Raw genomic sequence first — 16,683 nt, 5'->3', positions numbered from 1 at the left:
TGTAATCGGAATGTTATTGGAGGTATTTTAGCCCCTGCTTGCGTAACATTTTTGGGTGTGGTCGTCATATATCCAAATGCTAGTCTCATGGCTTTACACTGTATTCTTTTAGCAAATCCATCTGACCTTATGTGATGGACTGAATGCTCACATCTGTGTGGTTTGATTGTAACTAATAATTGCTATGGATTTAATGCACTTCTGCTTAGTATGTTCCAGGTATGTTTCCATTTTCGGTCGGCTTCAAAGTCAATTTCGAAGTGTAGTCCTAGGAATTTTACTAGTTTTTCAAATGTAATCCTCTTGTCATTAATATTATTTGCTCACTCTGTTTCTGTTTTAGATCTCTTGTTCCTAAATATATGTAGTTTCCTTTTTCAGGAGCTAATTGTAATTCGCTGTCATTGAGATATTAACCTAACTCTCTGGCTGAGTTTTCCAGTTTAGGTAGGGGTTCATCAGGACTTGTATCTGTGGTGTAAATAGCCATGTTGTCTGCAAATTGTAACACTTTGTATATTCTTTTAACACTTCTATCCAGAGATAGCATGTAAATATTATAAGAGCAGACTTAACACGCTTCCTTGAGGCAAGCCATGTGTAATTCTTGATCACATCAGTGGTGTCAAATTTGATGCTATGGTATATTCCTGAAGTAACACTGCAGATAAATTTTAGCATTAGCTTTGATATATTCATTTCTGCTAGCCTTTCAATCAAGATATTTATCAATACATTGTTCTATACTGCTTTTATGTCCATAAAAAACAGCTCCAACTATTTTGTTGTTATAAAAGGCATTTACTATGTCAGAATACATCAGTGATGGGCTATCCAGGCAGGATTTATTTTTTTTGGAATCTAAACTGTAGGTTAGGTAGCTTTTTATGGTGTTCTAGCCACCAACTTATTCTGCAGTTTTATTATTCTGTCAAGAATCTTCAGTAAGGAGAGAGCCAGTTAAATAGGTCGAAAGTTTTTCCCATCTGCTTTTGGTATGATGAAGATTGCGTTTTGTTCCCATTCATTGGGGTTATCTCCAGTGTGCCGAATCTCATTGCATAAGGCTAATAGTAACTTCTCATCTTTTCTGGTAAGTATTTAATTACTTTGTAGTTGATGCCATTTAGGCCTGGGTTTGATTGTACTTTCACACTGTCTGTCACTGAGTTCAGTTATTCTATATCTAACGGAGCATTCAAGAAGGGACTCTCTGTATGTTGTCTAATACTGGTGGTTCAGATTCCACCTAGGGAGGACTTAAATTCTCAATTCCTTGTACCACTTATAATTTTCTGTGTATTGATTGACTGAGTTGGGAGCCATTACCAGACAACCGGTCAAGACATAGCAGCCTGAGAAGACTTAGTGCGTGCTGTAATGAACTGTATAGTGTGTGTTGAATTAACAATAGTGCTAGAGTCACTTGTAGTTATGAGTATTAAGGGTCCAGTAAATCCCATTACCAATCCAAACCACCTCTTACTTACTTACTCATGGAGCTCAGCCCTTCTGGAGGAGCCGCAAATTCTGCAGCTACTCAAGAATTTGCCAGCATTTTATTGAACCTGAAGGTTCATTACCGTGTTCACAAGAGCCCTCCACTGGTCCCTATCCTGAGCCAGATCTATTCCATCCTATCTCTCTAAGATCCATTCTAATATTGTCCACCCACCTACGCCTTGGTCTTCCCTGTGGTCTCTTCTGGCTTTCCCATCAATATCCTATACACATTCCTCGTCTCCTCCATTCGTGCTACATGACCTGTCCACCTCATCCTCGACTTGATCATTCTAATTATACTTGGAGAAGAGTACAAGTTATGAAGCTCCTCATTATGCAGTTTTCTCCAACCTCCTGTCACTTCATCCCTCTTCGGTCCAAATATTCTCAACACCCTGTTCTCAAACACCCTGTCTATATTCCTCCCTTAATGTCACAGACCAAGTTTCACACCCATACAGAACCACAGGCAATATAGTCACCAATTGCTTGACAATAAATAATCATTAAAATGTTATTTAAGTTACCTTGAAAGCAATAAGAAGTACCATCCATTGGATGCTAGTTCAGGAAGGAGACTTTGTGTGCCACAATTTCGTTCAGAATCAGTTTAATGATCATGTTCTTCAACAGGACATCATCACATTCAACACCGTAGAACATACCAAATACAACGGTATAATATCAGCTAGATATCCTATTGGAGATTCACAACTCCACGCATGGTATTGTAACACTAAAGAACAATCTGGAAAGAAAGCAAAACAATGAGGTTACAAAGATCCTCTCCTGAAGCCCTACATGCAGAGGAACCTTGATTCAAGGTTTCTTTAGGGAGCTTTGGATGACAAAAAAATTAAGTGTACCATAATTGATTTGGGATCACTGAAACGGAACTTTAAATAAGGGAATATCCTTAAATTCATGTTCCATTGTATACAAGTCTGTAACCATTTACTGCTAGCTGAAAATGTGAGTGAACAGAACATCCACAGTCCAAGTCATAACAGCTGTAAAATGTTACTATTTTGGGTCAAATAGGAATGAGTTGTTGAGTATTAATAGACAACATCCTCTCATTATGAAAAATTCAAACATTTTCTCTGTAAAAAAACAGGAACTTTAAAGATGATTCAACAGACTTGCTCAGTAGAACAGTGTACATGAGTTCCAATACTGAAACCAAGAGTCCACCCAAAGTGTGACATTAGATGTGCAGAATTTAATATTATACATGAAATAACAACTGCTTGAATTCATAATAGCATTTTATGTGGTCATCTACACAACAATTACATATTTCTCTTGAATGTTGGTACCCATCTACAGACTTCTTGGTGATGTAACTCAGACCACAATAAGAATCCACTGAGGAATGTCTTTCTTCATCATTGGAGTCTACTGAATATATACTTCGGTGACTTGTAGCACACCTTGGCACTAATTTTGCCGACTAGCGGGGGTCACTCAGTTGGTACAGTTCGCTTGTGGACTGAAGCCAGTGTTTTTTTGTTTTTGTCAAGACTCTTACATATGAAATTCATCGCTGATATATTCAGTGTCAGTACTTCTTGGGAATAAAACTGATTCATTAATGCATGTGTAGAATCAATTACTTGCTCTCTCCTGACCTTCTATTTAGTGAGGCTGTGCCAAGTGTTGCTCTGGATTAGTAAAAGTGTTACTATGTAAATATAGATGAGATGATTTAATGTTGATAACAAACCCATATTTACCATCTAAATATTTCCTGTGTAACGAATATCTATCTTTTTATTGATATTGTCCCATGTAGGAGGGTAGGCGTGACTGATATTGTTGAGGCACTGTGCTACAAGCCGGAAGGTCATGGGATCGAATGCCAATCAGGTGGATTTTTTCAATTTACCTAATCCTTCCAGTTGAACTATGGGCCTGGGGTCGACTCAGACCCTAACATGAGTACCGGGAATATTCTTGGGGGTAAAGGGTGGCCAGCGCGTAAGGCTAACAACCTCACCGCCTTCTGTGAGCTGATTATCTAGAAAATGTGGGAACCTCAATATCTCACAACCCTATGGGCCTCCATGGCCCATTAAGGGGTACCTTTACTTACTTACTTAATTACTTACAGTAGTTCACACATTTGACTCCTTCTGTTGTATTCTGTCTTATTTTGGGTTAGTTCTCTCCCAAGGGTAGGTTTTGGCCGAACCATATGGAGAGCATCTCTTGAAGGGTTCTCTTTTTGCATCTCCAATGTAACTGCCTGTTTCTGTATCCATTGCCTAGGAGACATCTGCAATATTTCCTCTGTTGTCTGATTATTGGAACCTTTGCTACTAAGTAACCGAAGTTCTGTTGTTGACCGCATTACATAGTTTTTTTCTGGTTCCACATCTTACTGCTTTGAGCAATCCACAATAATACAAAACTAATATTCTCATGTAAGTATTTTCAGTTCCCTGTTGATTTTAATTGGTTTCTCTCTACTAAAGAATAGCAGCATAAAACCCATTGTAATGTGAACAGAAGATCTGAAGCTTTTGCGCTGGCTAAAGTTAATGAAACCTTGAGCTGTCAGCCATTTCAGTTGGTTAAAAATGACCAATGATTCAGGAACTATCTCTGGCCACATCATCAGGATGTGATGTGGCACTGCATCCAAACTGTCCCATCTGTACACCAGCCCCCAGTCCATAGACCATGATTGAAATATCATGATCCAATGAGAAAATGTGGGAGGAGTCAGTAGTTTATTTGGCTTCATCTTCTTTCTGATTCTGTGTATCTTTATACTGCTTGATCATATAAGTTGCTGGGTACCAGGGCCAATGGAGGACATGGCTGCAGGTCTCAACTTAATTACTGAATTTGGAGCACAAATTCTATCAACATGTTACCTATAAAACCAAACTTAACTAAAAATGCCTATCTGCTGAACAGAGATGGAAATGTGCAGCTTGCGAGGTGTAGTAGTAGTGCACTGCATAGGCAACAGTGCACAGCACCTCTCTAGAGGCAACACAAAGTCGAAATAGCGCTCATGTAAAAACAATGCATGTTCACAGCCTGATGTCAGTGGCAGACTGATGCAACAGGCTTGTGGAAGTGTGACCTCGGCCTTCCCTCTCATTTTTCATCAAGGCAGTTACAACAGTAACAGTCTGGGATGTTGAGATTAAACAGTGGTGGACGGAGATGAGTTAAGAAATAGGGTACCAGATCTATAGCGAGAATGATGACTGCTCAATTAAATTCTGCCCTCCTGCCACCCAGTGCAACAATAAGGAACAGGCTTCACACTGACAAACATGGCACCAATACATAATGATGGAGACAGGGCAGATCTTTGATATACTGCTAACTCAAATTTGATGCCAATGATTTTGCCTACGGAAACTGATCACAGTGGCCATGCATGAACTGTCTTTGCTTGCTCAAATGCTGGGACTGTGGGTTCGAATCCCACTCAAGGCATGGATGTCTGTGTTAGTTTATTCTTGTTTGTGTTGTTCTGTGTGTAGGTAGTGCCCTTGTGATGGGCTGATCCCCCATCCAGGGAGGTCTATCGACTGTGTATAGGATTAAGAAACTGAAAGTGGCTGAGGTCAAACAAAGGACTGTAGAGCCATAGATAGACAGACTGCCTAAGAAGATATGATGACAGAACAGCAAGCATTCATCTTTCATTAAACCTGTTTAAGAAGACTCCTAACAGGATGGCAGAATTCTGTTTTGTAATACCCAGAGCAGTTGGACTAGGCCTTACTGGAAAGGATAAGAATGATGATATTTAAGAATATAAAGCATATGAAGTACATATAGTATTGCATTATGTTGCACTGTTCCTCACAAATCTTTGGCTCATATAAGAAGTTCTTGAACACGTATATAAATGTCAACAGCTCAAGAAACACCATGTCTTGGGGGTTAGAGAGATATGTAAGCTAATCTTGTTGACCCTGATCTTTGGCAACCACCACACTCAGGCTCTGCATGGATATTACTTACCTTTTGTATGGTATTGACCCATACTGGTAGAAGGCTCGCAATAAGATCAACCATCATCTATATGTGTAAGAAATTTCCTATCTTAGAATTAGTTTAGGGTTGAAACAGGCCAAAGCACATCATCAAAGGGAGCAGAGTAAGAGAATGAAATGAAAGCTATGCTTATATGATCTAACATATGAAGTGGAGAAAATTGTAACGATCATGCCACATCATAGGATGGAGAATATGCATGTTTCCTTCAAAGGAGAGGATGTGACGTGGGCCACTAAATTTCCATGGAGAAATTGATTCTTGTAAACATTTAGAAACGAGATAGCTGCTTTGGAATTAAGAACACGTGGTTTCCGAGAAAACATATTCATGAACAGTAGCAATGGAACCCTTGGAGGTGGTGGCCTCTATTTGCTTCTCTGGCAGTTATAAAATGGGAGTTCATTCGTGAATGGAATTCACGAGGCGAGCCGACGAAAAGGGAAGTCTCAAATCTGAGAGAGTAAAATATGGTTGCGAAGTCTCAAGGGACTTGGGACCAAGAAAGACTGCGCTGGCAAGGGCCAGAAGCATGTACAAAAGGCAGACCCATCCTCTCATCAGAGAGGGCGCCCCACAGAAACAAGACTGTAACTGACGAACGGTAATAAATATCTGGTCATGAGTCCCAGATGGAGCTCAACAACAACATTTACTGACTGACTGACTGAGAGTCAGTTGCAATGTGACTTTGACTTGAATGCAATTTGGACAGTGACTCATTCATGAGAATTCAGAAGGCAGTTCAGTAGTTGAGTATTCAGGCATGAAGTATTAACCAGATAACCAAGCAATGACTAGCAAGCAGATGTTGAAGATTTTATTTTGTGTGCTATAGTTAGCACACTCTTTAGAGTGCATACACCAGATTATTTGTAGTTATGACTTGTGAGTGTCAAATAAACCCAATCAGCAAATCCAGAACATATTATTATACATCATGCAACCCCAAATATATGACAATACATGAAGAGTGCCCAGGATACTGTGATATGATGATGCATCCTGTTGTAAATGTCTATAGACAGTTGATGATGATAATGAAAAGAGTCAAAGAGGCCTGTAACAAAATCCAGGAAAAGGCTGGGAGTGTGACATTCAGGACACTACCAGATTTATTCAAATATCAACATGGAAGGCAGTTGTCTTGGCCAGAGGAACTCTCCTCTCCATGAAGAACTGCAGTGAGAAATAATTTCAATGAGCTTAACACTGCCAATGAGCAACATGGGTCTTATGTATTTTGTCATCCCTTTTTGTACATAAAGAAAGTTGATACAGCATGTGGCATGTGTGTGCTACATGCAGACAACAACAGTCTTCTTGGTTACAGGAGTGAGTAGATACAAGTCATCATACGGTAAAAGCTTCAAGCAAATCATATCATACAAAATAGTGAGAGAAATCTACATATTAACAAAGAGATGGTTTCATTTGGATGTGAAGAGTATAAAAGTGGCTTCATCATTGCATTCAGTCATACCACATAGCTCATTTTTATATATCATTAACAGCAATGTTGAAAACTTCAATAAAAAACTTAGTCTAGATTAAAGAACATTTAAAAATCTATTTAGAACATACAGCATTAACAAATGACTCCAGTTTTAATTGGAGCTAATATGTTTTTTAGTTAAGGTAACGGCCCTAGCAAAATAGATTAAATTTTGTAATAATGCTTGCCACTGTCTGTACATAATGTTGATCACATGATGTAATGTTAGTAACAATAACAATTTCTAGTCCTGCCCACAAGGCCTTTGACATTCTTTCTTTCCTTCAACAGTAGCATTATAAATAAAAATATATAAACTGTGCTATGCACATTCTTCCTCCATCTTGTAAACACCCCGATTGCACTTGCAAGTAACAATGTAACTCTCAGGAGAGGCCACATTTGCTTACATAGATGGACTTAAATAAACCTGGTTCATTTCACAAGAACTGCAACAATCATTCCATTTTTAGTTAGCAATAGGCATTGAGGTAAATTTCTACACATTTTCAACTTTGGTACTATGATGAAGAGAGTAATCAGTTTCACATTTTGGTCAGACTATAGTTTCATCTAGAAACCATTTCAGTTGAAGGTTCCTGCTTATACAGACAAATTTCATCCATTTATGGATGCTAAAAGCTGTACCTGCAAGACAAGCATCATATATAAATGTACAATTTGTGCAATACCAAAAAATTTTACAAAACAAAAATTAAGATGGAATTTTCTTATAAAAATGAAAAATATTAAAGAATTCTTAACTTTCATATAAAACAACTTCCACATATAAATAATATGCTCAAATCTGTGTCGTTCTGAAGAAAATATCATATATATTATAAAATTATATATATATATACACACACACACAGGGAGATCATTTGTGAGCCTGCTGCAAATCATTTAGACAGTCCAACAGGAGGAACACACACTACTCATGTCAATCTGCACCACTTGCGTTCAGGCTCGTGGTGCAGATGACGGACAACAGCTTATATGCATTACAGTTTCTCTCCAATACTGACCCCCTCCCCCTGAAGTGAGCTTACATGTCACATGTCTGTCAACCATGATCCAAACCCCTGCTCTTGTACTGAACATTCAGTCAGTTGTGTTATGTTAATGTTAATTTCGCTGCTCGAAAACGTGCAAATGACCGTATTATTGTAAATTCTAGTAATCGTACAAAGGCCTTATGGAATATAATAAAGAAAGAAACAGGAAAAGGCTGTATTTCAAATCCGACTATTGCGTTAGAAATTGGTTCAGTGTTAGTTACAAACCCCCAGCTTCTTTCTTATCATTTCAATGATCATTTCGTAGAGATTGTTGATAGGATGTGTACCCATACAAAGGATATTAGACAGGTGCGTGTCCCTGCTAATACAATACCTCGGAATGCTAATATGATGTTTGTGGCTCCTATTACCGAAGAGGAGGTACTGAATGTTACTGGTAAACTAAAAAATAAGTATTCTTCTGGCTTTGATGAGATTCCGGCATCATTAATTAAACACTGCATACAGTTTATAAATAAACCGTTAACTTTCATATTTAATCTCTCATTAAACACAGGTACCTTTCCAAATTTGATGAAGATTGCCAAAGTACGGCCTATTCTAAAGAAGGGCCGAATTCAAGATATTACTAATTACAGACCAATTTCAATTCTTCCTGCATTTTCCAAAATCTTTGAAACTTTAATACACAATAGAGTTATAAGTTTTTTAAATAAATATAATTTGATTTCTAGTGCCCAAAATGGTTTCCGAGCTAATAAATCTACCTATACTGCTATCCAGTCTTTTCTTGAGGACATTTTGACAACATTAGATTCAAAACGATTTGCCATGGGCGTATTTTTAGATCTTACAAAAGCCTTCGATGTAATAAACCATGACCGGTTACTTACTAAATTGGACTTGTATGGGCTTAGAGGAAAAATCCATGAGTGGATGACCTCGTATCTAACGAATAGATTCCAATATGTAGAAATTTATCACCAGGACCATGTATCCTGTTATTCTAAGTCCTTTACCTCGTCACTTAAGGAAATTAAACATGGTGTTCCGCAGGGATCTGTTTTGGGTCCTCTGTTGTTTTTATTATTCATTAATGATTTGCCACATGCTATACCTCAGGCTAAGGTTGTACTATTTGCAGATGACACTAATATATTGTTCACTGATAACTCTCTTAGTTCTTTAAATATAAAAATCAAAAAGGTTATTGATCAACTAGAAAGTTGGTTTAATGTGAATCAACTTTTTGTTAACACTGACAAGACCAAAGTATTATTTTTCCATGGAAAAGGATCTACTTCTAGGAACAGACCGGTCATACGTTTATTCAATAGGGAATTAGTATATTCATCTTCGGTGAAATTCTTGGGTATTGATATCTCTGAAAATTTGAGCTGGTTGAATCACACTCAATATATCTGCCTTAAGCTGAGCAAGGCTCTATATCTGATCAAATCCTTACGTAATTCTGTTAGTTTACAGGTATTAAGAAATGTATATTTTACTAAATTTGAATCCATATTTAAGTATGGTATTATGTTTTGGGGTGGTGGAGGTAAAGAGATAGATACAGTTTTTAAAGTACAAAAAAAAATGCATAAGAGCCATTATGGGCATTGATAATCGGGCATCCTGCAGAAGGCTGTTTGGTGAGTTAGAAATTTTAACTGTTACTTCTTTGTATATACTGGAGATTTTATGTTTTATCATAAAAAATAGAATCTATACAACTCTGAACTCTGATGTGCATAATTACAATACAAAGCATAAACATAATCTGTATGCCCAACATTGTAATACAAATCGTTGTAAGAGAAGTGTGATAAACATGGGCATAAAACTATACAATAATCTTCCTTTGGAAGTTAAATAATGTATCTGATTTTAAAGTGTTTAGGAGGAAATTGAAGTGTTATTTGTTGCATAGTGCCTTCTACTCTCTTCAGGAGTTTTTTATATGTAAGATGTTGAAAAATGACTGTAATTGTTTGTTAATGCATGTGCTGGTGTTTTTTTTTATATAATTTATTTAAGTATTTATGTATTCTTTGATTATGTTAGGTGTGATTGTTATTAAATCTATATATTCTCTTTGACTTTATCCGATTGTATATTTTACAGTTATGGATGTAAATAAAATTATGAATTATTATGAATTATGAATTAAAGTTGCACATCAAAATGAGTGTCCATGTACAATACCCATATCAAAAATTAGAAGTTTCAGTTTCCAGAGAACAACACATAAAACTGTAAATCAATTTAGGAAGACAGGGTTGCTACTTGACAACAAGGCCCAAATGAAAACAGAGTGCTCACTGAAAAGAAAATGGATCAAAGGTGTGCCAGGCATAAACAATACCCTCCAAAATGTCTTAAAAATCTTGCACAAGAAACCTGAAATTCAAGTTTCAAGTTTCCTCTGTTTCTGGGAAGGAGCTACAATGAACGAATGTGAATACTTTGTGGAGGTGCAAGGAATATGTAACAACAGGCCATTTCCAAGATCTGCTTTCTTGACCTATGGGTTCTGTCATTTGTGAAATAGGTCTGAACACACACAGAAAGAGTTGACACAGGAACTTGTCTCCTGTCCACTGGACTGGTTGAACGATCTGTGGCAGCTCCTAAAACAGCCTACCTGTATGTGTGAATATCTCTCTCTTTCTTTATATATATATATATATTTCACATTAGCAAAATTTTTCCATTTACAAGTTAGACTATGGCATAAAGGACAGTTCTGCACTGCTGTTGGCTCAATTAATCACACAATCACCACATATATATATTCACTGGGTGAAATTTCAAGAGAAATAAAATTATAGTTTAACTCAATATAAGGGATTATAAATGTCATAAAATAAATTCTACAAAATATTTAGTCATGAATGTATTTACAATTTACTGTCATCTTTACCACTGACCAAAGATCCAAGAGACCCGACTGCAAGTGTGGAGTTGTGATACAAATCCCTGCAAATAGAATATAGGATCTGGAATGGGTTAATCAGTTGTTTTACTAGGCAAAACGATCCAGTTTAATCTGTTGATGAGAGATCTTGAAATGGCATCTTTACTCTTGTACTTAATGAACTAGAAGCACCCTTTGGTTTGAAGTGGATCTCACCTGAAAATGAGTGTTTTGGGCTACTTTCAATAGACTGAAGTAGGCAAAACTCGGCTCGCTTAGGTGAAGAGGCCTGTAGGTGTTGGTGAGAAACGTAATCTCATTTGCATTAGTGCGTGATGCAGTTCAATTAGCAAATTGAACTCCAGGCTCAGCAGCGTCTATCTCACTGCCACAATTTCCAAATTTATATACATTTTGACTTGAAATTGGCAGTGAACAATCATCTCAAGGCTACTGAATGCGGGTGGATATCCTGTCTGGAAGATTACTTGGCTTTCCTCAGCCTCTCCAGGCATGTAGCATCTGCTTGGCAATTTACTAGATGCTGTTAGTGTCACAAGTCATAACCGAAGGTCAGTGAGTCCCATTCGGTCGCTGGTCTTGTTGCTGCTTGCTCACAGCCTTCCTTGCCTCATCAGGAAGGCGTGAAGGGTCTGTCAATATGTCTGTAGCTGTGCACAGGTACCGCAGTGAATTCAGCACCGCTAAAACATGAAACATAAAATATAATATATAAAATATCATAATTATCTGTGAAATGAAACAATTTTCCCTTTATTTGCCTTTTCTGAATTTTAATTGGATGCTTATCACAGACTTGCAGTTGTTCTATTCCTGGGTAAAAACAGTACACCCAAAGCAAGTCCCACATATAATGTAAGCTGCATGTCATGTGTGGCGCTCAAGAACAGATGGGCAAATGACTGTGATGGCATTCAACACTGACAGTTTACTTTTTGCATCACCTGATGCACTGTATGGGATTTAAGGTCCGAGGCTTCTTGCAAATTTTCGTAACAAGCTTATTTTTTTACGGCGAGGAGTTGTTGGCCCTCTGCCCAACCCCCAAGCTGGAGGACCACCCCCTGTCGGCTGTCCTCGACTGCTTCAATATATTCGCAGTTACCCTCCATATCTGGAGAGTGTCTCCTCCATCCACAACCTGAGGACATGTCATGCCGTGGTGACAAGGGACCCACCTTGGGATGGTAAAGATTGGATTGATCTGGCTCAGGAGAGGGACCAGTGGAGGGCTCTTGTGAACACAGTAATGAACCTTAGGGTTCCATAAAATGCTGGGAAGTTCTTGAGTAGCTGCACAATTGGCAGCTTCTCAAGAAGGGCTCAGCTCCATTAGTGACTACAGGATTTAAACCCCTGTACTATGGGGACGGTGGTTAATTTTAAATCGGACGTTTCAACTAGTAATGACATTAGTACTGAAAAAATGTATATGTCATTGGGAATTTTGTAATAAAAAGTACTTTCAGAAATACACAGTTAATTTCTATTGTTATCTTCATAATATAAAAACTGTTGTTCCAGAAAAACTGACAGATTCCAGAAATAAAACAAATAGCAAAGCTCTGCTTGCTGCCTGCTTCATGTTGGTTCCTTGCTTGGCTTCCCCGTAATACCTAAATATGGAAGTGATGTGTTCCTCCTGAATGACAGGCGTTCTCTGCATACTACCCAGCTCTTGGTTCCTACTGGCTCACCCAGAGTAGTGAGCCAATGGGGACTGGGCTCTGACCCTCTGGTCCCTGTAATTGTTATCTTGACTGACTGCTCACTCTGCCTACCCACTGTTCTCGCTGGTTTCTTGCTCAGCCGATTTTAGACCCTGAAGATGGAGGTGATATGTTCCTCCAAAATGTCGGCTCATATACATACTACAGGGTGCTATATGCCAGAAGATGGAAAATTTGAAAATGAAAATTATATTTTTTCAAGAGCAATATATATCGCCCTAGCCCATGCATAATACAACTACACAGATCAGGGTCTGTGTTAGAAACATCCGACAGTGGTCCACCTCCCACCCTCACCTTCACTACCAGCTACAAACATGCACAACACTTCTATTTATTATAGTGTGACGTGTTGCGCTATGGAGGACATCCCCCTTCCTCCCCAGCGGTGACTTGGCACTGGAGCGCTGTCATTGCTACGGTAATAAGCAGGTCAACACAACCCCCCCACCCCCACCAGCGGTGACATGCCAAGCAGAGCCGAAGTGAGCCGAGTCCAAGCACACTGGTCGCTATGTGAAGCGAGTAAACAGTGGTTGCTAAGCAAAGCAAGTAAACAGTGGTTGCTAGAGATGATAGTAATAAACAGCGGTACCCATTACGTAACAGGCAAACATGGCGACTAGGCAACAAGGAAGCAAGGCGTTTTCCCCTTGTCCGGCTGAGGGTTTATAAGAGAACTACACTGCCTACGAAGTCAGTTAAAGTGTAGCAACCTATGAAACAAGTTAAAGTGTGTTGGCCGCCGAAGTGAGTTTTCAAGGCAGCAGCCATGCAGTGAGTTGGAATCTAGCAGTCGTAGTGGAAAGAAGAACCGGACGTGTGTGATAATTAGTGATAGTTTGTGATAACTGAGAAGTAACTGGAAGTGTGTAATACAGTGACTTATATAGCTCCCGTACTGTGAATACGTGTAAACTACTGAGGACAGTGTGAAGAGATTTGTGTGTAGGGTTTGTAAAGTGTGGAAACCCATAACATTGTTATAATTAATTGTAACCAATACTTGTACTTTATCTTTCATCTTCCATCTGACTCACTCGCATGTTAACACTACACAGCTGACAAGGCTTTCAACAAGTGCATATGGTACACTAACTGAGCATTAATGTGGAAAGCACAAAATTGGAGCCCAACCCTTTCAGGCTAACAACAAACCTCAGTGCCAGTGTTTATACATCAGTCAGAACAAGAGAGCATAATGGAAGTCTATACATGAAGACAAGACTTCAGTGCCACAGTTTCTATAGGCTGGCTAGAAATAAACAGGTATTTTAGCACTGTTAATACTGCAGAACTAAAATAATAATAAGCACACACACAAATGAAAGGCACAGCTGATGCAGATTAAATTTTTCAAGGGCAGGTTTTTAAGTCCTCAAGGCCAGGTCAGGTATTTGCAACACTGTAAAATAACCTGAATATACGTTCAGGAATTCGTGAAGCAACTTGTTTTCATTTGCTTATACCATTTACAGAGACAGTATGGGAACGTTACCTCATACATAGCTAAAAGAAGGTAGAAATAAACATTCATGTAGAGAATTATTTAAGAAATTAAAAATTCTACCGCTTCAATCGCAATACATATTATCGCTTCTCCTATTTGTTGTTTACAACAAAGATAAATTCAAATTAAATTCTGATGTCTATAACATGAATACGAGACAAAAATATAACTTCCACCTACCCTCATCAACTTTATCAGTATATCAAAAAGGAGTCTACTTTACTGGCATAAAAGTGTTCAACAATCTGCCACAAAGTATTAAAAACTTGGGCAATGATACTAAAAAGTTTAAATCAGAGTTAAAGAATTACCTACATGCTCATTCCTTCTACTCTTTAGATGAATACTTCAATGTAAATAGAGAATGATGTAAAATTAAGTTATATTAATTTTTAAGCTAAAATTGCCTGTACTTATGTATGTAACCTTTTGACTTGTTCTGTATCCAAAGGTACTAACCTGCTTAGGATTTATAAATGTAAATAAATTCAATTCAATTCAAATTCAATTCAATTCAATACATGGATCATCACATTTTTACAGAATGTAGAATAATTAGCAAATTTAAAGTGATACATAGCCAAATATGGCCAGTAATGATGGTTTGATCTCGCGGTAAATTGCAATGGAGAATAGTGTACACTTTTCTAACTACTGCCATCTACAGTTGCATTCTGGTGTATGAGAGTACACATAGTTATGCAATGGGCATGAAAGGTTACTGGGGAAAAACTGCTACCTGGCCGAAGGTCTGCAAGGGAACAGCGCTGCTCTACCCAGAGCAGTGTTGAACGATAGAGATCCTCCAGGCTAGCTGTTGAGACAGCTGCATTGTATGATTGAAGAAGGGGCTCCAGCAAGATGCTTAACTGTACTCATGTTAAGGCAGTACAATCTTACAGCAGAAACGTTCACGACCTGTTGTAACAAGTCACTACCACACTAACATGATTCTCTGTCAACTGTTTACAATGACCGGATGCTTGTATGCTTTCAATATTCTGTTAGCATTAGTTGAATATTTTGAAATGAGCATTCCATTCCAGTTTATGAAGTCAGATTTTTTGTTCATTTATTTAGTCCAAATAGTTAACTAAGCAGAATATCTCAGTAACTGTGCAGCTATGCACAAACAGAAATGACTATAATGATTTGTTCAACAAAGTTTTCTTTTCCTTCATTTCTCTTCATTATAGTTCAAGCTTCTGAATTCTGGTGCCCTTTATACATAAGGCTAGGAACACACACAGAGACATAGGTCGTACAATTTTCTTGCCGTACGACCTCATTTTCTCACTAGAGCAACCAAATACATTTCTTTGCTCTCCGACTGCCGTACGGTAGATGTCGCATGTCATCATGTACAAAAGCTAAGCCTACACTTTATATTCTATTACTTGATGTGACACGAACCGTACAGATGTCATACGACCAATGATGCTGTGTGTATTCTAGGCCTAATACTGACTGTTTCCTGAGCAAGAAGAACCTGTGCCATGGACTTAGCTAGAGCTATGTTTCAAAATGTGTACACATTAAAGACTGCATCTTCTACCAGTCCGCATGAACAACTTCATACCAGTTCCAAAATTTCACCCCAAGTGAGGAACTTTGAAATACAAAGAAAGCTGAATATTGGAACTCGAGGTGTCAAGAAACAGACGGCAATGAATAATACTGGCTCAGGAAGACATGGACCTAAAATGGACCATGATCATAAAATAATAAAAGAATGTAGAAAACAGCAAAAAGAGATTCATAATTTGCAGACATTTACCAGTTATTAAGGTGATCAGATGATGAAGAATGTGATGGAATGGATGATGCAGGAAATGAAAAATGCATACAAAATGTTGGTTTGAAAAGCTCAAGGGGAAGAAACCACTAAGGAAACCTAGGCACACATTGGTCAATAATACACAGGCTACTTTTGAGCAAGATCATCACACTACAGATGGCTGACCACTTCACACTTCATCATGAACATCTGTTCGCTTGCCTATCTTTGAACATTCTATGCCATTGTCTTACAGATCCTTCACTCACTACATTTTGGACATAAACCACTGTGCATAATTCACAATGGATTTCCACAGCACTCATGTATTTGGCATGAAGGAAGCAGATAACAGTATGAATTTTGCAGCTGGTGGGATTACCAATCGTAGGACACATCATAACTTGCTCTGTAGAGACAAGAACAAACACTAGGTGACCAGTTTAAGGTCTTTCATTCTGGTCCGTCACACTAACCAATTAACAATCAAGTTTCTTCCGTCAAATGTGACACTTTTTTAAGTTTTCCACCTCGTCAGCACCTGCCTTACATGTTTCGGCTCACCACGGAGCCATCATCAGAGGCATTTATAGTAGAAAAAGAAATCACCAACACACAAAACTTCACTTTGTCCAAGATAGCCACGTTCCAGTTAATTAAAATAATTACAAATAGTTAAAAT

At 38.2% G+C, this 16,683-nt stretch overlaps 1 protein-coding gene across 4 annotated transcripts in view; it reads right to left on the bottom strand.

Annotated features, from left to right (window-relative positions):
* Window positions 1–11,485: 11,485 nt before the first annotated feature.
* The window catches only part of LOC111868315 (MLX-interacting protein), a 176,088-nt gene continuing 170,890 nt past the window's right edge, over window positions 11,486–16,683 (bottom strand). For all 4 annotated transcript variants that reach the window (XM_023858862.2, XM_023858861.2, XM_033753005.1 and 1 more), the window contains 2 exons: window positions 14,964–15,093; window positions 11,486–11,667 (listed from right to left, as the gene is read on the bottom strand). In XM_023858862.2, coding sequence (XP_023714630.1) covers window positions 11,537–11,667; window positions 14,964–15,093 — 261 coding nt within the window. In that variant the 3' untranslated portion in view covers window positions 11,486–11,536. The remainder of the gene's footprint in view (window positions 11,668–14,963; window positions 15,094–16,683) is intronic.

Source organism: Cryptotermes secundus, unplaced genomic scaffold, assembly GCF_002891405.2.
Source record: "Cryptotermes secundus unplaced genomic scaffold, Csec_1.0 scaffold1244, whole genome shotgun sequence".
NCBI classification, from domain to species: Eukaryota; Metazoa; Arthropoda; class Insecta; order Blattodea; family Kalotermitidae; genus Cryptotermes; species Cryptotermes secundus.
The sequence above is the reverse complement of the archived record's forward strand: the minus strand, read 5'-3'. Positions and strand labels throughout refer to the sequence as shown.